The following is a 23,274-nucleotide window of genomic DNA, read 5'->3' as shown; positions in this document are numbered from 1 at the left end:
AGCACTGTCCCAAATTCATTTACCTTGGCCTTTGGAGTTTGGTTGTTCAGAAACACACCGCGTCCATAGGTGCAGACCCCTTTGATTCCAAGCATTTTTCTTCCCAGCACTGCTGTTGGCCGTCTTCAAGCTGAACTGGTCACTGTGGCTGATGCCCATAACAGCTCATTCTTCTGGGGGTGGTAAGATCTGACTATGAATCAGTTGGAGGTATGGACACTCACAGTGACGTGGGGACCTCGCTGTCCCAGCAGGCAGTCTGGAGAGGGCTCTCCTCACCCCTCCTGTCTTCCTTTTCCAGGATGGAGCTTCAACATGGGGTCCGCCTACGAGTTTCATAGTTGGCGTGTGTTCATCATCGTCTGCGCCCTCCCCTGCGTCTGCTCAGTGGTGGCCCTCACGTTCATGCCTGAAAGCCCACGGTTCTTGTTGGAGGTAACGCTCATCATTACAAATACTCAAAGAAACTGCGTACAGTGGAACGAGTCCCTTCAAATTCTAGGAAAGTATGTTTGCCTCTTCATTGGTACATTTTTCCTTCCTACTACGGAACCATGGAGGATTTGGTTTCACGGGGTCATGCTTTCGACAACCAGCATGTGAAAAAGCTGCCTCGTGGCCAGAAAGCACTAACGTTCCTCCTCAAGCAAGTCATTTCCCTTAACGAAGAGAATGTGGCTTCTTGTTTTATAAATGGACCTTACTATCCAAAGCTGCTATGTCTGGTTAGAGGCACATCCCTTGAGCTGCCAATGCACTCCAGGATATCCAAGTAGCCTGTGTGTTCCAATGGGACGAACCTAAATGCATTTGCACTGTTACACCCAATTGGATCTGACAATACCACATGGTTATTGGAAAATCAGGGAGTATGTGTGTTTCACCTCCTGGCCCTTCACTGTCTACTCATATTTCTTAGGTTGGAAAACATGATGAAGCCTGGATGATTCTGAAGTTAATTCATGACACAAACATGAGAGCACGGGGTCAGCCTGAGAAAGTCTTCACGGTGAGTACTGCTTCTCAGTGAATCCTCCACACCAGAGGTCGAGAAACCTTTTCTGAAAAGGCCTGGTTGTAAATTGTTCTCTCGCTGCACCAGCCGCTCGTCTTTCATACTTGCCATTTTACCTATGCCTGCCATGCTACTGTTGTATGTGCTGTTCCCTCTGCGTGGAATGTTCTTCCATCCTCTAGTTACAAAATTTATTCTCAACGGGAAAACTAGTCTAAACTAATGAAAATTGGATGCATGGAATTTTTTGGAAAGAACAATGGTTTTTTTTCCCCAGCACCTCCACCAAAATAAAAAAGAACAGTGGTTTTTAAATCCTTTGATATATGCAGCATAGACAAAAAATGTTTTGTCTAAAATAGGTTTAAAGGGGATATAAGCAAGATCTTCAGTGTCTTATAAATAATATCAATTATAGTTCTTAAAATAAGTCAAATAGTTCCTGATTAAACAGTCCCCTGAAATCTTATTTACTCATTTCATGTTTTAATAGGAAATGGATTTTTCATAGTGTGAAGATAGACTTCAGTCTAGCCTCTGTTCAAATTATCACAGATTCTCAATTAATAAAAATTTTTTCTGCAGTGTAATGGAGAAATGAAGATCAATAATGGATATCCTCCACTGAGGCCCTGGGAGCCTTTGACTAGGCCCTTCTTTTGAGTAAATTAACAATAAAGGAAAATCTTTTTTTTTTTTTGGCTGAATCCCACGGCATGCGGGATCTTAGTTCCCTGACCAGGGATCAAACCCGCGCACCCTGCAGTGGAAGCGTGGAGTCTTAACCATTGGACCACCAGGGAATCCAAGAAATTTTTTTAAATAAATTTCTTTCTTTAAAATTGATTTATTTTTTTGGCTGCATTGGGTCTTTGTTGCTGCGCGCGGGCTTTCTCTAGTTGTGGAGAGGGGGGCTACTCTTTGTTGCAGTGTGTGAGCTTCTCATTGCAGTGGCTTCTCTTGTTGCGGAGCATGGGCTCTAGGTGTGCGGGCTTCAGTAGTTGTGGCTTGTGGGCTCTAGAGCGCAGGCTCAGTAGTTGTGGCTCACGGGCTTAGTTGCTCCGCAGCATGTGGGATCTTCCCGGACCAGGGCTCGAAGCCGTGTCCCATGCATTGGCAGGCGGATTCTTAACCACTGCGTCACCAGGGAAGCCCCAAGAATATTTTTAAATTAAAGGATCATACGGCAAGAAGAATCTTGAGATGTTATTTAGATACTCAGTGTCCCTAACCCTTCTCAGCTAGATGAGGATAAACCCTTTACCCACGACTTCTGAGAAGGTGTCTCTGTAGGGCCTCATTGCCCTGCTAACCTGCTTTTTCTTCCAGAAGGTCTGAGGTACCGAGTTCACTCATGGTCATCCACGTTAATATTACTGTATAAGGGTTAAGTGGGAATAAGGTGGGAACACTCTAAAAGAATGGGTAATCTCAAAGTCATTTATATGTAACTTTCAAAGTCATGACATGATTCCACCATGACACATTTGTCTTTTTCCTTGTTATATCTATTGATACAATACAGTGAATTCACATGCCTTCCTTCTCTCCTTTCTAAGCTTTTCTTCCTATGTGCCTACTTTAAATATTGTTTTTCAGGGCTTTATTTGCAGCTAACTTCCCTTTTAACCCTACACACTCTCCTTAGCTTATCTCAGCTACTTCCTAGATCTCTGTCTCCTAATGGACAGATCTCCTGAGCTCCAGACGTACATGTTGAAGGTCTTTGTGGCCATACTCCTATGTACCATAGGCCCTTCAAATTCTGAATTTCTAAATCTGAACTTCTCACCTTAAGAGTTTCCAAACCTCTTCCTTGTCTAAAATTCTATCAGCAAGTACCACCAGCACCACCCAAACCAGAGCCCTGAAAACTAACCTATTTCTTTCTTTATCTCCAGTATGTCCAAGAAATCACTGTGTCCTATTATCCGCCATCCTAAGTATCTCTCATTATTGTCTCTTACCTTTCCACCCTTCCTGCCACTGATTTGTTTCAGCCCTCCTTACTCACTGCCCTCTGCCCTTGCACTATTCTTCAGGAATAGCAAATGCTATGTAGTTTCCAATACACTCTTTTCTCTCACACCCCTGGACATTTGCACATGATATTCCTCCCACTTGGAATGCCCTTCAAGTAGTTGACACACATAGCAAATGACATACTTTTCCATAAGCTCCAACTCAAATTCCACAGTCCATGAAGGCTTTTTTCTCACTCTCAGGTCAACTTGGGTGTTCTGTACAATATGTCTCTCCCATCTGATATAGATTTCCGTTAGAGTACTTTCTAATTTGTATGGTAATTGCTTGGATGGTGTGATGTTTTATGTTTGCACCTCCAGGGTCTAGTGCTAGGCCTGGCTCCCCATGGGTGCCAATGAAAGAATGCACAAACATTGATGAGTGGAGAAGAAGCCTCCCAAAAGTAATATGTCAAGTCAGAATGGCTATCATCAGAAAGAATACGAATAACAAACGTTGGTGAGGATTTGGAGAAAAGGGAACCCTCGTACACTGCTCGAAGGAATGTAAATTGGTGTAACCGATGTAGAAAACAGTATGGAGTTACCTCAAAAAACTAAAAATAGAACTACCATATGATCCAGCAATTCCACTCTTGGGTATATATCCAAAAAAAACAAACACACTAATTTGAAAAGATACATACACCCCAGTGTTTATAGCAGCATTATTTACAATTGCCAAGGTATGGAAGAAACTTAAGTGTCCATCAACAAATGAATGGATAAAGAAGATGTGGTATGTATATATAATGGAATATTACTCAGCCATAAAAAAAGAATGAAATTTTACCATTTGCAGCAACATGGATGGACTTGGAGGGCATTATGCTAAGTGAAATAAGTCAGAGAAAGACAAATACTGTATGATATCACTTATATGTGGAATCTAAAAAATACAAGCTAATGAATATAACAAAACAGAAACAGACTCACAGCTACAGAGAACAAACTAGTGGTTACCAGTGGGGAGAGTTAAAGGAGGAGGGGCAGTATAGGGGTAGGAGAAAGAAAGGGGTTATTATGGGATTATATGAAATCACTTGTGTGAAACTTTTGAAAACCGTAAAGCACTATAGAATTTAATGAATCTTTCATTCAATACAAACAAAAAAAAGAAGAAGAAGAAGAATACCCCTGTGATTTAGAAAAAGGAATTCTGGAATATCACAAAATAATGCCTACATGGATGATTTGGAGCTGACTCTGTTTGGAATCCCAGACATTAACTCAGACATTATTGTCATTAAATATGGACATCTTTGTTTACATAGCCATGAAGAGGCTACTGCCCACCTGGTGTAATTTGAAAGATACCGAGGGTCCCCTAATCACCTCTGTCAAAAGCCAGTCTTGGCAGCTGGAGTCTCATGATAGAAGTGCTCCTTTGGATGTTGGCAGACTCTCCAGAAAGATCTGTTCAGGAGTTGTCCCTGGCAGGGTAACGTGTACACATTCCTGTGTCCTCTCTCAGGTGTATCAACAGCAGTTAGATGTTGACTGAAAGGGTCAGATGGGACAGGTCCACAAAGGAACCATGCTCTTTTTTCTCTCTCTTTTCACGCTTCATTCTCTATGTTGGAAGCATTGCTTCTCCTGACTCTTCGTTCTTTTCCTTAGCAAAAGGAGGCTAGTTTAAGTCAGGGATACAGCTTCAGGCTGATCCTCCATCATTTCTTCCCCTTCTAACCTTGAAGAGTCCGTGTTGAGGCTTGTAATTGAAGCTCATTCACTGGACCTCACCTCATGGCCACCTGCGGGTACTTGCTGACCAGGCACTGTCAGGGGCTGTGGGAGAAGGAAGCAAGGGTCACAGGGATGCTCTAAGAATGGAAGTTTGATGGGAAAACTTTAAGAACTATGTTTAGGGGCCAAATTCATCAAATAAGCAGATTCCGAAGAAAAGTGTGTTCAGTCATTTTAGTCTAAGCAAAGTAGTTCTTAATCCAGAAGCGAATCTATCTGGATGTTTAATCTGCTAATGTATGCCTTTTTTAAAAAATTTATTTTATTGAAGTACAGTTGATTTACAATCTTGTGTTAATTTCTGCGGTACAGCAAAGTGATTCAGTTATACATGCATATTCATTCTTTTTCATATTCTTTTCCATTACGGTTTATCACAGGATATTGAATATAGTTCCCTGTGTTTACAGTAGGAGCTTGTTGTTTATCCATTCTCTATATAATAGTTTGCTTCTACTAATCCCCAAATCCCAATCCATCCCTCCCCAACCCCCTAATGTGTGCCTTTTTACTAGTGATTCAGAGAAGGGTATTTTGTTTTCATATTATTCCATTACTACTTACTCTTCCCCCTCTTCTTTATGGTATTCCCTCCCATTTGTTCTTTTATTTTCCCCATTCATTCTTTATTCAGTTCTTTGGAGTCTCTGTACTTACACCAGTGGTCTCTATGTATGATACCTGCTTGTGTATCAAATACCTGCTTCCTTTTTGTTGGAGTCAGCTTTCACTCCTTTGAAAACAAATTGTAAGCCTAAACTCCGCCAACTTCAGAGAAGAGAACTCAACACTTTGCCCTCTGTTGCTCCTTACAGGTAAACAGAATCAAAACCCCAAGACAAATAGATGAGCTGATCGAAATCGAGAGTGACACAGGAACATGGTACAGGAGGTGTTTTGTTCGGATCCGCACAGAACTGTATGGAGTAAGTAACAAGCCCATCCTGACTTGCTGGCCAACTTGGTACTTGAGGTTAGTCAGAAACAGGATTGACTCAATCTGTCCCGTGAATGGGGTTCTTCCCCCTTCTGCCCAGGACACCCAATTCCTAGCGTAGGACCAGGTAATAGGATCCCCTTGGGATTAGCGGGGTTACCAAGACATTCCCTCTTTGGGGAGGGAAGGTATTAGGCAAGGAGTCCTGGCAGTGATGGGGTACACTGATGTCTTGAGTTACTTTGTCCGTTGGAAGCTGATAAATAAAAATTCCAGAAACCAAAAATTTGGTTTCCTATAGCCTTTAGCTTTTACACTGTAAGTTCAAATGAATCCAGCCCAAAGAAAACTCAACATTTTTTATAATTTGTTGGAGGGGGTTGGGAAATGCGGTTGACTAGGTAACTGCCTAAGAAAATTAACTCTCTAATATTTCACAGATTTGGTTGACTTTTATGAGCTGTTTCACCTACCCAGTCAAGGACAATACCATAAAGCTTACGATTGTTTGGTTCACGCTGTCCTTTGGGTAAGTGATGCCTAAATTCTTGGTGAGTGAAATCTTTAAATTTCCACACTGTAACTCCCAACCACGCTGCTTTTCTTCTTATACTGTTTGATGCTGTTAACCTCTACGAAAGAATTTTTGTTTTCATTTTCCATTTGCTGGCAATTACAGTTTTTATCACCCAGTCATTTAATTTATGCTGTCATAAAGAAGCGGGGGTGGCAAAACCAACAGTGTCTGGAAAGTTCGATAAGCCCGCGAATGGTTTGCCCACCCTCCTCTCCTCACTGGCGCGGCCCCAGCCCACCGGCCTCTTTGCTCTTCCTCAAATGTGTCAGAACTTTCTTGAACATGTTCCATCTCGGGCCTTAGTCCTGCCCCCGGACATGGCCTGGCTCATTTCCTCTCCTCCTTTGAGTCTTTCCTGGTGTGTCACCTTCTCAATGATACCTCCCGAAGCACCTTTTTGAAAACTGCAGCCCCTCAGTACTCCCGGTCCCCTTTTCAGCTTTATTATTCCCCATCGTACCTTCTATCATCTTCTAATAGACAAAAAGCTTTTCCATTTTTTTTTTTTTTTTTGCGGTACGCGGGCCTCTCACTGTTGTGGCCTCTCCCGTTGCGGAGCACAAGCTCCGGACGCGCAGGCCCAGCGGCCATGGCTCACGGGCCCAGCCGCTCCGCGGCAGGTGGGATCTTCCCAGACCGGGGCACGAACCCGTGTCCCCTGCATCGGCAGGCGGACTCTCAACCACTGCGCCACCACGGAAGCCCTCCATTCTTTAAAGAATAAAGAAAGCTCTGTCTTCCTCCTCTGGAAGTTCTGTGAGAACAGGGATTTTAAACTGTTTTGCTCACGGATATATGGCCCTGGCACATAATAAGTGCTCAATAAATAAAACCACCATATATGTATTCTAAGAAAAGAGGAGGTAGGGAGAACATTTCAGAATTTTTGTTGCAAATGGTTGACATACTCACTTTAGAATATGTGTATACAACTCGATTTTTGCCTAATTTATTGTTTTTTAAAGGCAGGTAGATAATACCCTACACTTTCAGGTCAATAGGCTCTGGTAGAGCCCAATATTTATGCTACAAGCTCCATGTCTTAACATCCCTAAATGAAAACCAGTGAGTGATCGCAGATGACCAGCCTTTCCCAGTGCTGTGAGTTGTAGTAAAGGGAGAGACCAGGAAGGTAGGGGTTGTTCTGCTGTGTGACTTGGGGACACTACCAAGTTTTAGTTCCTTATTTCTAAATTGACAGGGTTGACTTAGAACATGTAAAGTAACTCCCACTCAAGTTCTAAAAAAAAATTGATCTGTGAAGGAAGAGAGGGCTGAAAATTAACGAGTATTAAATGCCTACTATGGGGCTTCCCTCGTGGTGCAGTGGTTTAAGAATCCGCCTGCCAATGCAGGGGACACAGGTTCGAGCCCTGGTCCGGGAAGATCCCACATGCGGCGGAGCAACTAAGCCCGTGCACCACAACTACTGAGCCTGTGCCCTAGAGCCCGTGAGCCACAACTGCTGCGCCCACACACCACAACTACTGCGCCCTTGCGCCTAGAGCCCGTGATCCTCAACAAGAGAAGCCACCGCAATGAGAAGCCCTTGCACCGCAACGAAGAGTAGCCCCCGCTCGACTCAACTAGAGAAAGCCCGCACGCAGCAACGAAGACCCAACGCAGCCAAAAATAAATAAATTAAATAAATAAATTTATTTTTTTAAAAAAAACTTCGTCTTTTGAGCACTCGCTATGTGCTAGGTACTTGGCATTCCATTTAATCCAAGCAACTACCCAGGAAGGTGGGTACTATCATCATTCCAATATTAGAGATGGGGGGATAACTGAGGCTTTTATAACTTGCCCAGGATCACACAGCTGGTCACTGGCAAGGCCAGGATTCAAACCTAGCATATCTACCTGCAAAAGTTATGCTCATGACCACTTCTTTCCCTTTGTAGCTCAATGTAACTAGGGATAAGCTAAAGCAGTGGTTCTCAAACTTGAGTGTGCATCAGGAGACTTAACACGGAGGACTCCATCCCACAGTTTCTGATTCAGCAGGTCTGGATGAGGCCTGAGAGTCTGCATTTCTAACAAGTTCCCGGGTGATGTTGATGCTGCTGGCCCAGGGACCGTGCTTTGGGTGGGAACCACCAGTTTAGAGCAGCGTTGTCCAGTAAAAATATAATGTCAGCCACATGTGTCATTTTAAATGTTCTGGCAGCCACATTTAAAGAAAAAAAAAGGAAAAGGAAACAGGTGAAACAAATTTTAATAACATTTTATTTCACTCATTTTGTCCAAAATATTATCATTCTGACATTTAATCAATATGAAATGATTAACAACTTAATTTTACGGTTTTTTTTCCCATAAGTATTCAAATCTGGTGTTTCATACTCATGGCACATCTCATTCAGACTGGTCACATTTAACTGCTCAGTAGCCACATGTGGTTAGTGGCTGCTGTTATGAAGGTCACAGCTGTATGACTGAGCTGTAAGCTGTTAGAATAGCACACCAGAGGCAAGAGGCAGAAAGTGGGCAGTAACCTGGCTTTTCCAATGAATAACTTAAATGGCCTTTTTTCCAGCCTTGAACTTCTTTGAGCGTGGGCTCTGCCCCGAGGCTAGCGGTACCATAGTAGTGTAGGAAGCAAGAAAGCTTGTCCATTAATAGAGAGGTCATTCTTTAAGGGCCCTCACAGTCTGGGGACCCCAGGAGTTTGTAGCTCCAGACTAGGAGATGGGGTCCTTCAGTGCAGCCTACGGGGATGAGAAAAACATTAGGGCCAGGATGCCATGTGCTGGTGTACGATGGGGTTCTTATGCACGTCTCTTCCCAAAGGAAGGGTTCAGGAATTACAGACCTGCGGTTCTCCAGGGAAACCCAGGCCATCCCTCTAGCGTGATTTTTGCAGACTTGTGATGAGGAGGGTCCAGTGAGATTACTGTTTGATGGTTCATAATGCTACAAGAGGCGGGTCCTACTCAGCAGTGCTTCTCCAGAAACCACCACCTCTCTGAAAATGACGGGGAGATGGTCATGGCCGCTAGGGTTGTCGGCACCTTTACAAACTCACGTTTCTTTGTCTTTGCAGGTACTACGGTTTATCCATTTGGTTCCCTGATGTTATTAAACATCTGCAGTCGAGTGTGTTGAAAGATGTAGATGATCCGACAGGAAAATTTTCAAATTTAACTACTAACTTTACAACGACAAATAAGATTGTTTCTGGACTGGAATGGGACAACGGCAGGTCTGGAAACTTTTAAATCATTTCACTTCCTACCTGGTCTCAAACATGTATTTCTTATTAGCCTTCACGGCACTAAAATATGAATAGTTTTTTTAGTTTGTACATGTAGTCATTTTCAGACTGAATTTAAATACTTCCAAATGGTCTTTAAAGAAAAGGTCCACGTATATCAGTTATCACTACTTCTGAAACTGGGCTGCTTCATATTGATAAAGAAATGGAATTGACTGGTGTGAAAAGAAAATTCAGAGAGGCCTTGGAAAGCAAGCAAAATAAGTTATGGAAGAGAAGAGTGAAGATTATGAGAAAATAAGTTAGGTTATAGCATTATTTAACTCAGAGAGGAAATCTGCCCTGTAATCTCATGCCTGTTTTTATCTCTGGAAAAGGGGTCCACTTTTCAGATTTCCTTCCTTCTCCACTATGCTGAGTCAAGAATTGGGGTTAAGTTGTATCAGGAAAAGTTTCAATTAGAGAATAGGAATGATTCCCCAAAGTTAAGAGCTTTGAAAATATGGAATAAGTTAGCACAGGACATTTTTGAGTATGGAGTCTGAAACACCTCTTGATGAGGAGAGAGAAGTGACTCCAAAGGTGGTTGTGGTTTATTTTTTCAGAGAGGGAAAGGGGTAGACAGGGTCCTCATTTCTACCCATTATTTGTTATCTGAGCAAATAATTGCTGGTATGAGTTCCTGTTGGTTTATATCATTCTTAGGAAATTCTCCCAGTTTCAAAATTAAAGTAAAACTCTATAAAAATAAATGATCAAAGTTTCCCTGGGCAAAAACTAGTTTGGAAAGATGAAAAATAATTCTGTGGGATACTTATGATTTGTGTAATGCAAAGGAGAGTGACCAACCAGGAGGTAGTTGTTTGGATCAGCAATTCAGTGAGGGGCCTAATCCATATAGGATGACCTTCACTCTCCCACATAAAATACTGACTCGAATCGGTACTTGCTTCTCCGCAGAAACTTTAGAGTCAAGTGCTCTATAATTCTAGCATGAAAATTGACTTAACTACTTAAAAGTTATTGTTACTCCATTAGAAATTTCTAATACGTTTGTGCCTCTGACAGTCTTTTTTTTTTTTTTTTTTTTTGTGGTACACGGGCCTCTCACCGTTGTGGCCTCTCCCGTTGCGGAGCACAGGCTCCGGACGCGCAGGCCCAGCGGCCACGGCTCACAGGCCCAGCCGCTCCGCGGCATGTGGGATCTTCCCGGACCGGGGCACGAACCCGCGTCCCCTGCATCGGCAGGCGGACTCTCAACCACTGCGCCACCAGGGAAGCCCTCTGACAGTCATATTTTTAATAAAAAGTTCTAAGCTGGATATTCAGTCATCACGGAGAAATTTTTTACTTTGGCAATGTAATGATTAATAATTTTAATAGGATTAAAATCCCTCTAAAACATATACATTTATTTGAGAAGGCGATAGAAATTTTTTTTTTTTTTTTGTCTTTCAGGGAAATTTGAAATACCACTAGCTAACTCATTTTTTAAAAATAGTTTTCCTAGTCAATATTCTAAAATGGCGATTCTTTATATACTGATAAGGAATGACTTCCGAAGTAGACTCCGAGGAGAACGAGGCAAGGGGTAGAATAGTGTCCTGTTTGCTAGCGCCCTGTATACAGAATGCTTCTGGAAGAGCATACGGGAAACTGACAACAGTGGTTATCCCTGGGAAAAAGAACTAGGTGGCTTGAGGATGGGAGACAAAAGACTTACTTTTTCCTTCTTCAACATTTTGAATTTTGCACCGTGTGTACCCTGTGCATATAGTATCCATTAAAAACAATGGTTTCCCCTTTCTAAATTCAGTTTCACTTCAGAAAATTAGTGATCTTCTTCAAATGTGCCATTATTTACCCTCCTTTAGTAGATAGATTTATGGCTTAGATGGTTTTACTCTGGACTCCTAGAGTAAGGGTTGAAATAAGATTGTTTTTTGAGGAGGTTGGTCTCATAGGCGCTTAGTGCATTTTGAGTGGACAAATGCAGTCCGACGTTAGGGTGAGGATGATTTTCAGAGTACTCGATAGTGAATTGCTTTTAAGTCAGCTCACTTGCTTGGGAGGATCAGTCCCTTTCTGCTCTCATAAGAGTGGTATTTGGTGTAATAACTTCTTCCCCAGGTGAATAAGCATTTTCCTCTCAGTGACTGGCTAAGTATACATTCATAGTCTCTTAATAAATTGCCGAGACACACTGAGAATATGTATCCATGTCTCCCAAGAGTCCTTATCAACACTGAATATCTGAGCCATAGACTCTTCTGAGATGTTAGGATCATTGTGACTATTATCATCTCCCCCTTCCCCTTTACATCACCCAAAAATGGACCTGAGCAACTTCCATCATTCTACGCATTTCCAAAAATAAGCAGGGCTACGGTCGTTCTACTTGGTACCTCTTAGCGATGAGAAAAAAAATATTCTTGGAAATGACTGTAAGCTATGAGTTTCTTGACCCCCAAGACAATCATTCCTCACATAAATGATTCTCCCATCCTCTCTTCAAGATAATTGGAAGTCCCTACACTAGAATTAAGAAGCTTTGGGTTTTCAGCTTGGGAAATAGACTTTCATTAAAAGTGAGCATGGTAACACACCATTGTAAAGCAATTATACCCCAATAAAGATGTTAAAAAAAAAGTGAGCATGGAAGCACATCCTCAAGTTAGAGCTATTAACCCCAAATAGAGGATTTTCAAATAAAGGCATGTGTGAAGGAACAAGAGGATAGGATTGAAAAATAAAGAATCAGTAGCCACAGGTAATCTCCAAACTCAATACCTTCAGCTGTAGACCCTACAGAAACGCTTACCAACATCGCCAAAAGCTAAATGCGGCTACTTTGAATGCCATCTCTTCTTCTGGTAGGAAATACTATTGGTAAGCAATGAGATAACCAAAGGACAGGCCGCAGAGGAAAAAGGGGGAAAGCTAGGGGCTTAGAAAATCCAGAAGCCAATGTCCTTTATAATTAAGAGAGGCCCTCGTGGGACCTCACATCTCTAAATCTGTCTGACTTAGCTTTCAACTCTGATAGACACAATCATCAATGTGAATCTTTTTGTGTGTTGGGCAGATTCGAAGGGATCAGGCTCAAATCCATAATTTTCAAAGATTCGGTTTTTAAGTCCTGCACCTTTGAGGATGTAACTTCAGTCAACACCTACTTCAAGAACTGCATGTTTATTAATACTGTTTTTAACAACACAGGTAGGTGTGCCACTTAACCCTGCCTGGCGCCTCTTCACAGGCCCTAGTTCTTGGCAGAAACGTGATACTCATTTGGTGATAGGCGTGGGCATAGGCTTACGGGGGAAGTGAAGGTTGAAGTACAAATGAACGGACTCCCTCCGTCAGGTTGGATCAAAGCTGAGCTTGTATTGACTGTCTTTGTCACACTTAATGCAGATGGAGCTTGCCGAGTTCAAAGCTGGAAATACAAAATCCTCTGGTGAATAATTTTTAAAGCAAAGAATTAACCTGTGGTTCGTTTGTTTTGATCATCCTGATTTCAAAATCTGGCGTTAGCTTAAGTGAGCATGCCTGAACTACGGATCTACAGAGATGGATGAAACATGCTCAATCAGATACAGTCTTTTAGTCCAGTCCATTTAATGGAGGCTGGAAAACTCCCCAGGGAAAAAGAGGAAGGGCAGCAAACATTGATTGAACACCTACTGTGTGCTGGTTCCTACCTCAGGTTATTAGACACTCATTATCTTGTTTAATTTTCACGGTAGCTGAGGCTTAGAACAACGCAGTAATTTGGCCACAGTTGTAGAGCTAGAAACAGCTGCCATTTGAGCCCAGGCTCATCTGATTGCAAAGCCCAGGCCTTGCCACCGACACACGTTGGTCCATCTGTCCCATGAGTTCAGAATAACAGCCCGACACTGGCAGGAGGATCAGCTCCACCCTGTTGCCAGTCCTGCCTTCTTGGTGATCAGACAGGAGCCAGCTCTGCCTAGCTCCAAGTGAGAGTGGAGTCAGGGGTCTCGGGCTTTGTTTAAACCGCGCTCTCGCTGTCTTCCAACCCATTCAGCCTCAGAAGACCAGCTTTTTAGGCGCATCTTGTTCAGCGAGGACAGCAACCCTTTTGATTCTCACTGCCTTTTAGCAGAGCCCAGCATCATCTGCAGCCCCTTTTGGCTAGATCCAAGTTCAAGAAAAAACAAAATCAGCAGCGAATGCTGGTGACCTTCCAACGAGGCTGACTCGGGTTCCTCGGTGGGTTCCTCCACTTGAGCCTTCTCTCATAAATTCAGCCTCAAGGACCCAAGGAAGGTCCTGTTTCTTCTCGCTGCCTCCGAGCCCTATAAAATGGCAGTAGTAAGGCCGATTCATACACATTTTGAAACAAATTATTTTTATAATTGTAGTATGGAAGCCTTAGTACTCTAATGATAGTCCTTATGTAACATGATAATTAGAAGAAAGTAACATCGTAAAGGAGTAAGCAATCATGTAATTAGCAATGACCAACCATAAGAAATCAGAGGATAACTGGACTCTTTAGTTTATTCCTTTATTCAACAGAAGTATTCCTACCTTCAGCTGCTTCGTAATGTGGGGTCCTAGACTAGATCCTGTGCTTTGGCCAGGCCCTGAAGCCCTCAAGGAGCCTACAATACCATGATTTTGTTCTGAATTCTCGGCAGGCTTTCGGTGCGCGACTCTCATGCACCAGTATAAGTTGTCGTTCTTTGTGTTCACAGATTTTGAACCACATAAATTCATTAACTGCGAATTTCAAAACTGCACATTTTTGCACAACAAGACAGGATGCTACGTTACCTTTGAAGATGACTATGGTGCCTACTGGATTTATTTTGTCAACTTCCTGGGGACATTGGCAGTGTTGCCAGGGAACATCGTGTCTGCTCTCCTAATGGACAGAATCGGGCGCTTAACGATGCTAGGTATGTGCTTGGTTTCATGTAAAATACAAGAGCTGCCCTTGCAGTCTAGAGGGAGCCTGTCTCCTGCTATACTCCCTACCCCCCTAGGATTTGCATCCCACAGAGATGAGGAGAAATCCCTTAAGACCTTTCATTAGGACTAAATTTTAGTAAAAGATGTCTAATTACATCTCATTTGAACAGCTTCTGTGAGTTAACAGACTGAAAAACTAATTATGTGTGACTAATGTCTCTTTTTCTACTTACATAGCTGAGTGATTGATGATGTGTATTTCATGCTCGCTGTGTTCAGAAGGTAGTTAGAGGCGCAAACCTTATATACAAGTAAGCACACTTGTACCTGAGCTTTATGAACCCAGGCTGTGGCTTCCTCTTGGGATTCAGTTTTGCTCTGAGATCTCAAAGCCCTCGAGGGTCTTTGCTCTACTAAGATGACAGGAAACGTCCCAGCCGTGTCTGCTTCGTTGGCAGGTGGCTCTATGGTGCTTTCGGGGATCAGCTGTTTCTTCCTTTGGTTTGGCACCAGCGAATCCATGATGATAGGCATGCTGTGTCTGTACAATGGGTTGACCATCTCGGCCTGGAACTCTCTTGATGTGGTCACTGTGGAGCTGTACCCTACAGATCGGAGGTATGTGGAAATGGGCCTCCAGCAAGAGGTTCTCTGAGCCCCACAGGACCACTGAAAAGTCAGAGCAAACAAGCCAAACTGTCATTTTCCCCAAAAAGCAAAAATCCAAAAGAAAAAATTCTGGCTTATGAAGTTGTAGGCTCTACTCATATCTTTCATTCATTCTTTATTTTTTAATGAGGCAAAACATTGTTTCTTCCTCATTGACTATTACACGTAGTATCATAAAAACGTTATTACTTTGAAAGCAGTTTGTGGATTAGTTTCTCAATTTGAAAACATTCCTGGGGATGCATGATGATTGCTGAGAAGGGACAATCATAAGTTAAATGCTAAATAATTACAATGGAAATTGTTCCCAATTTTTATAGCTAGACTATATTTACAGCTAGATATTTTTATAGCAATGTATGCATGTATTATGTAGTTAAATATATAGTCAATATTAGTATTAAACATATATACTCAATATTATAATTATATTTAACTATCATGTGGTATGGGAAAATCAGGTTTGCCCAGGAACTATGAAGGCTTTTCAGTATACGTGTGGATATTTATATTTAATTTGTTGGACGAGGTAAGGCATTGAAGTTCTTTTTTTACCTGACTTTTTTTGAGGTATAGTTGAAGTACAATATTATATATGTTTCAAATGTACAACGTAATGATTTACAATTTCTAAAGGTTATGCTCCATTTATAGTTATCATAAGATATTGGCTATATTCCATGTGTTATACAATATGTCCTTGTAGCTTATTTATTTTATACATCTACTCATCCCTTTTAAAAAGAAAATGTAGGGGAATATAATTGCTAGCTGGAGTTACTAGGACAATGAAACCAGTGAAGGAATTTAATTGTGTCCATGACTTAGCTTGCTGGCTAACAGCGTGAGGAAGCAGTAATGAAACAGGGAGCGATAGGCTGTAAGAGCCTCTCCGGGGGCTTCCCTGGTGGTGCAGTGGCTAAGAATCAGCCTGCCAATGCAGGGGACATGAGTTTGAGCCCTGGTCTGGGAAGATCCCACGTGCCGTGGAACAGCTAAGCCCGTGCGCCACAGCTATTGAGCCCGCGCTCCAGAGCCCGCGTGCCACAACTACTGAGCCTGTGTGCCACAACTACTGAAGCCCACGCGCCTAGAGCCCGTGCTCTGCAACAAGAGTAGCCACCGCAATGAGAAGCCCGTGCAATGCAACGAAGAGTAGCCCCCGCTCACCGCAACTAGAGAAAGCCCAAGCGCAGCAACAAAAACCCAACACAGCCAAAAATAAATAAAATAAATAAATTTAAAATAAAATAAAATAATGTATGCAAAACAATAAATGTTTTAAATAATAATAATAATAATAATGCTTAAAAAAAAAAAAAAAGGAGCCTCTCCGGGCCCCTTATCAGTCCTGAGAGGGTTCTTACCTTCCATTTGCAAGTATCTACGTGAGCTCTGCATTAAGGCACCACAAAGAGGTCTCTGGAACATATCTCTTGACCTTCCTGGTCTGTTGAAGGAAAGCCAAACACATTTCCAGTGACCAGAAAAAGACAGCTATTGGAAGAAAATTATGCATCTGTTCCCAAAATGGAGACACAGAGACTTTGCACCTCATATCATAAAAGGGGCTAGAAGGTAGGGCTTTGGAGTGGAGCTTCAGCAGGTGACTCATGAAAAGAATAGAAGCCTGTTTTGCCATTTGACATGAGTGAAGACAAATGGCCTTTGCCTTCTCTCATTTCGCGTACACTCCGTCACCATGGAGGCCCTCTTTGCTAGAGGATGGAGTCAGCATTCTCTGGACTTTGAGATGGAGGAGGGTTTTTTCTACGACAATGCAGAGACATTTGGGATATCAATTTTCAACTGATCCTGAGTCCTCCTTTTGTTTATTGGCACCCATGGGTACATTCTCTGCATACCCAGACTCTCTAACTTATATTTCTTCTTCATGAACATCTATTACTGAGCTTACAGGAACCCTGTAGGTACTCCAGTATCCATCTCCCTCCTGAGTGTCTGGAACTCTTATGGATGTCTGCTTATCAGATATTCTAATTAGTAACCTGACTTACGCTCTGAAAGGAACATACAACCCACAACTGGCATCTCCTCCCTTCTTTCAACAAACATTAGTTCTCTTCTGTGGGCAAGCTCCTGGGATGGGTGTCACGGGACTAGGATGCTGCCAAAACAAGGTTAAGACTCTGCAGCTTGCCTGCCTTCTCATCCTGCAAACTGGGCCCAGGTGTGGACTAAACTAGACGTTTAAAAAAGCCCCTCAGTGTTAGAGCAAGGCTATGTCATAGCCTGTAACCTTTTTATTTTACATTTTAAAAGCTTGATACTGTTTGAGATGAATCAGCTGCTTATCCCTCTGCCATGGGAATGGAAGAATGAGTATTCTCCCGTGGCAAAAACCTGGCTTAAAAACAAAACGCCACAAATCAGGTGGGTCTGTCCATGAGAAACATGGACCTGCTGTGTTTCTGTTGTCGGAAAGGTTAAACATCAAGCAAGATTAAAACAGAAATTGCCGTGTGTATTAGCTCAGATCCTCTGAGAAGCAGATGACAAGATGGGATTAAACATGCATGGATTTTTGTTAGAGGAAATGTGGGTTATGAGAGAAAATGGGGAGGGAGGTACAGGCTGGCTGCAGTGCAAGCCTGAGCCCCATGGAGGAGTAAGGAAGGAAGGCCAGTTGGGTAGAAGTGTCCCAGACCACCAGCAAGCAGTCTCAGGAAGGTTTGGCATGGCTGTGACAAAGTCAGCTTCAGAGGAGTCCCACCTGTCCCAGGCACCAGCCTGCCGTAGTATTCATCTTACGTTCAGTTTGCTGCTGCTGGAGCAGCAAAGCATGGGGATGTGTTTCAGAGCATGGCAGCTGGGCCAGGACTCAGAAATTGGCAAGGTGCATCCTCACTTTAGCCACGCTGTTGCTAGCAGATGTTCTCCAGCACTCAAGCTGATGTTACCAGATAACGTACAGGAAGTCACTTCCTTAAGTGATGGAGAGAGAACTTACCTGCCAGAGCGGCATCACTAGGGCCATGGTGATTTAGCTAGCACCACCTACTCTGTTTCGGGCTAAAGCCTTCTGTTTCATCTCTGCTGCTTTCCTCTGGGTCACATAGGAGGGCTCCCCTGATCTCTGGCTCAGCTGTTAGAGGAAAACCCCAACTGTTTTTGTGTGTAGGTACCCTATGGCCTCTTCTCCCCGTGGAAGCAGAATAGAATACATCCTGACAAGAATGTTGGTTATAGGGTGTGATTTTTTCATACTAGAACTTTAGCACTGCCAACTCCTTGCCCAGTTTCTAGAATCTGTCCTTAATGGTCACTTACTAGGACACTCTGATTCCAGGCCCCAAACTAAAAAAGTAGCCTCTTGAGCTATTCAACAGCCAACTCCTATCAAAATCCCAGTGAAAATGATTATATTGGGGGGACATAACTTACCATATAATCTAAATGCTATGAAAGTTATAACACACGAAAGCCACATTTGTCAACCACAGCGCGGACTTGACCTTTAATGTTATACTCTTGGCTTGCATTTACTGTGAAAGCACTAGTGAGGACAGGACGTTTCCCATCAGAGTGCACCTTTCCTCTCTGTAGAGCCCACCACCTGATCTGCAGCGAGTTCCAGGACCTGCTCTGGGGAGCTGCTTTGTCTCTTCACTTCATATGATAAAAATTAGTAATTCCTCACAGTTGCTTCCCTGCTGTGAGGTCAAGAGGCAGAGTGCCTATGTCGGTGTTACATCTCCATGGTCCAGGTATTTGCTTTGCTTCTCTCATCCTGGTTTGCACTCTTGCATTCCTATTTTATTAATTTTGTCTTTTTTTTTTTGTGGTACGCGGGCCTCTCACTGTTGTGGCCTCTCCCGTTGCGGAGCACAGGCTCCGGACCTGCAGGCTCAGCAGCCGTGGCTCACGGGCCCAACCGCTCCGCGGCATGTGGGATCTTCCCGGACCCGGGCACGAACCCGTGTCCCCTGCATCGGCAGGCGGACTCTCAACCACTGTGCCACCAGGGAAGCCCTAATTTTGTCTTTTATAAGCTACCCTAAATCGTTTCATAAAGAGGCAGGAAAATTTGCAATTAAAATTGTATGTACTTATTGAGCAGCACTTTTCTGTGAAGCAGGACAGCCACTGCTAACACTTTTTGTGAGGAAAATCTCGGGTTTTTTTTCCTCCACGCTCAATTCTTGACTTTTGGCCACCAAATATGGAGGGTTTTTTTCCCCATACCAAGCAATTCTCTAATTCCCAGTAGACACCAGCTGGATGTTCTAAAATTTCACTCAGTTCTGACACGATCTACCTGGAGACAGCATCAGATCCCACAGGTTAAAGACTCACTTCCCACAAGAGTGCCCCCCTTCAGACACCAAACCCGAGTCAGGTTATCACCTATACATCTGACCAACCGGCTGTACATTGGAGTTCTCTCTACCCCCTCCCCGGGTTTGATCACTTGTCAGAATGGCTCACAGAACTCAGGGAAACATTTCCTTGTGTTTACCGATTTATTATGAGAGGTTACAAGTCAGGAACAGCCAGACAGAAGAGATGCATACATAGGGCAAGGTAACGGAAGAAGGAGCACAGAGCTTTGTGCCCCATCCAGGTATGCCACCCTCCTGGTACTTCCGTGCAGTCACCAACCTGGAAGTTCATCAAATCTTGTTGTTCGAAAGTTTTTATAGAACTTAATCTCCAGCCCTGTTCCACCCATTCCCAGTGCCAACCTCTAATCGCTTGCTCTTTCTGGTAATGATGCCGAAACTCGGCCTCTGTGCACCAGTGCCAAGTTGAATCTCAGAGACAGAGTTTTGGGTGAAGTAACAAAGAATAGCTTTATTGCTTTGCCAGGCAAAGGGGGACACAGTGGGCTCGTGCCCTCAAAACTGTGTGTCCCAACCCAGGAGGATCTGGTGAGTTCCATAGCAATGGTTCAAGGGTGGGGTTGCTGATAAAGATCAGGGTGCGCAAAGGCCTGCATTCCTTTGATCTGGCCTAAGGTGGTCTCCTGATGAGATTCTGGGGTTATCTCAGATTAACTGGGGTTATGAGATTCAAGGTTATCAAACTGTGACCTCCTCTCTGGAATGAAGAATGCTTCATCAAATAGTTTCACATCTTCCATTTGCTGGGGGTTTTAGTTCTGCAGAAGAGCTCAAAGATATTGTTATGTGTCTCCCTTGAGGCGGAACCAGGACCCTGCCCCAAGGCTTCACTCTTGTTTCCTGGCTGCTCCTCCCTAGTCTCAGCATCCCCTCCCTTCCCTGACCAGCAACTGTTTGAATCTGCCCTTTGGGACTTAGGGAGGCCTCATGGTGGCTGGAGGCTGTTCCCTACAAACAAAGAAAGCCTTCCATCCCAGAAGCCCCACGGGGTCCTGTTTGGTTTCATTTACAGATCACCACAACAGATGTAATAGTAATGGAAACATTTGAAATATTGTGAGAATTACCAAAATGTGACAAAGAGACAGGGAGTGAGCAAATACTGTTGAGAAAATGATGCTGATAGACGTGCTAGACCCAGGGTTGCCACAAATAGTCAATTTGTAAAAAACACAATATCTTCCAAGTATAATAAAACGAAGTGCAATAAAATGAGGTATGCCTGCACATAGGGTGAGGTCCAGAAGACTCCCAAGTACAGGAGCCTGTGTCATCCTGGAGTTGAGGGGTACACCACCCTGCTGGCATGTGGATGCGTTCACCAATCGGGAAGCTCTCCAGATTTATGGAGGTTTCATTATGTAGACGTGATTGATTAAATCATTGGCCGCTGCTGATTGAACTCAGTCTCCAGCCTCTCCCCTCCCTGAGGTGAGGGTGGGATAAGCTGAAAGTCCCAACCCTCTAATCACATGGTTAGTTTTTCTGGAGACCAGCCCCCATCTAGAAACCATCTAGGAGACCCTCAAGTTCAAGAAGTTGAATGAATCCCAAACACGATAAGCCAAAGAAATCCACACCAAGACAAAGAAAAAAATCTTGAAAGCCACCAGAGGCAACACTTCACCTATAGGGAAAAACAGTTAGATTGCTAGATTTCCCCCCTAAAAATGTTTCACCTGTTTTTAGAATTGCAATGGTGATATGTAATTTTCTTTTATTATGCAGAAAAGCCAAGATTTTAAAGACTGATAAAAACTCAGTGTTAACTGGAGTGGGTGAGGGTGAAATTACTGCTCAGAGACTGTTGTGGGAATTCTAAAAACAGGTGCAACATTTTTAGAGGGGAGAATATAGCAATCTGTTTTCCCTATAGGTGAAGTGTTCCTTCTGGCTGCTCTCAAGACTTTTTTCTTTGTCTTGGTGTGGATTTCTTTGGGTTATCACATTTGGGATTCACTCAGCTTCTCGAATCTGTAGGTTTGTATCTCTTGCCAAATTTGTGAGCCATTATTTCAAATTTCAACCATTATTTATTTGAATACTTTCTCTTTTCCTGCTTGGACTCCAGTGATATAAGTATTAGGTCTTTTGTTAGAGTCCCACAGGTCCCTGATGCTCTGTTAACTTTTTTTTTTAGTCTATGTTCTCTTTGTTTTTCAGATTGGATGGTGTCTATTGTTCTGTCTTCAATTTACTGATTCTTTTCACTCTCTCCTTCATTCTGCCATTGAGCCCAATCACTAAGCTTTTTATTTTGGTTATTGGATTTTTCAGTTCTAAAATTTCTATTTGGTTCTTCTTTATGTCTTTTATTTCTTTGCTGAGGCTTTCTATTTTTTCATGATGTGTTCTGTATTTCTGTGTGTTCAAGAGTTTCAAGGGTGTTCATAATTGCTCATTGAAGCATTATTATAATGACAGCTTTAAAAGCTTTATCAGATAATGTTAACATCTCTGTCATGTCAATGTTGGCATCTCAATTGTTTTTTCTCATTCTGTTTGAGCTCTTCCTGGTTATTTGGATGATAAGTGATATTCAGTTGAAAGCAGTCATTTTCATATTATGTTCTGAGACTTCTGATCTTATTGAAGCCTTTGGTTTTGGTTGGCATTCTCAGACATCTCTCTGGGAGGGGAGGGGGTGCGCTACCCCATTATTGCCAGGTGGAGATAGATGTCCAGGTTACCATTCAGCCTCCATTGACAGCCAAGAAAGGGTGTCCTCATTCCTGCTGCACAGCGGTGGGAGTCCAGGCTCCCCTCAAGATAACCAATACCTTGGAGGGACAAACTCATTACTGGCCAGCATGGATGAAAATTCCAGCTTCCTACTTAGCCTTCCCTGACACCACCCCAATGGTGATGTTGAGGCCCCTCATTACAGGTTCACGAGGATGGAAGTCTAGGTTTTCCACTCAGCCTTTGCTGGTGTGGCTGGCAGTTGGGTTGCACTTTTTTCCAGTATTTGGTTGGAGAAGCGAGGTTGTTGTCTAAACGTTTTCTGTCTTGCTAGGCTGCCTCTATCCTGGTCCTTTGGGTAGAGAGAGCAGGCTCTGGTTTGGGTGTTATTGAAATCTGTACCTGTTGGTATTTCCTTTTGCCAGCTTCGTCAGTTCCAAGTCTCAGATGTATGAGGCAAAAAGAAAATTCAGGAAGCCACCATTCCCCAGGTCCCCAGCTGCTCTGCCTTTTTTTTTTTTATCTTCCAGAGTCTTCTTAGGTTTGTTTTATAACGTCCAGGACTTTTAGCTGTATTTAGTAGGAAGAATAAGAAAAGTATGTCTACTCCATCTCAATATGACTTTTAATATTGTTCATTTATTTACACAACAACTTTTTTTGGAGTGCCTGTGATACAACCATGAATAAGCCATTTGTAGTCATTACTTTGTGGTCATTACTTTCATGGAGCTTAAGGACAAGTGAACATCAGGCACAACATCGTGTGGTCAGGGTTATTGTGGGGAAAGGACATGGTGTTCTGAAAGCAGAAGAAAGGGTTCCTTAGAAGGAGTGATATCTGAGCTGAGACTTGAAGGAACATATATACAACCATTCTGTTTTTCACTTTCAATGCAGCATTCTGTAAATTACTTGAGATATTTAACACTTTATTATGAAATAGGCTTTGCGTTAGATGATTTTGTTCAACCGCAGGCTAATGTATGTGTTCTGAGCACATTTAAGGGACGCTAGGCTAAGCTATGATGTTCGGTAGGGTTATTAAATGCATTTCTGACTTATGATACATTCAACTTATGATGGGTTTGGAGGGATATAA

At 42.9% G+C, this 23,274-nt stretch overlaps 1 protein-coding gene across 1 annotated transcript in view; it reads left to right on the top strand.

Annotated features, from left to right (window-relative positions):
• SV2C (synaptic vesicle glycoprotein 2C) overlaps positions 1-23,274 on the top strand; it is a gene marked incomplete at both ends in the record, with an annotated part of 177,709 nt that overhangs the window by 144,241 nt on the left and 10,194 nt on the right. Inside the window, 8 exons of the mRNA XM_082837229.1 lie at positions 302-435; positions 920-1,009; positions 5,601-5,711; positions 6,163-6,251; positions 9,346-9,504; positions 12,602-12,735; positions 14,241-14,444; positions 14,916-15,075. Of these exons, the coding sequence (XP_082693355.1) occupies positions 302-435; positions 920-1,009; positions 5,601-5,711; positions 6,163-6,251; positions 9,346-9,504; positions 12,602-12,735; positions 14,241-14,444; positions 14,916-15,075 (1,081 nt within the window). The remainder of the gene's footprint in view (positions 1-301; positions 436-919; positions 1,010-5,600; positions 5,712-6,162; positions 6,252-9,345; positions 9,505-12,601; positions 12,736-14,240; positions 14,445-14,915; positions 15,076-23,274) is intronic.

This window comes from Leucopleurus acutus (genome assembly GCF_964270905.1).
Source record: "Leucopleurus acutus genome assembly, chromosome: 3".
Taxonomy (NCBI): Eukaryota; Metazoa; Chordata; class Mammalia; order Artiodactyla; family Delphinidae; genus Leucopleurus; species Leucopleurus acutus.
The sequence above is the reverse complement of the archived record's forward strand: the minus strand, read 5'-3'. Positions and strand labels throughout refer to the sequence as shown.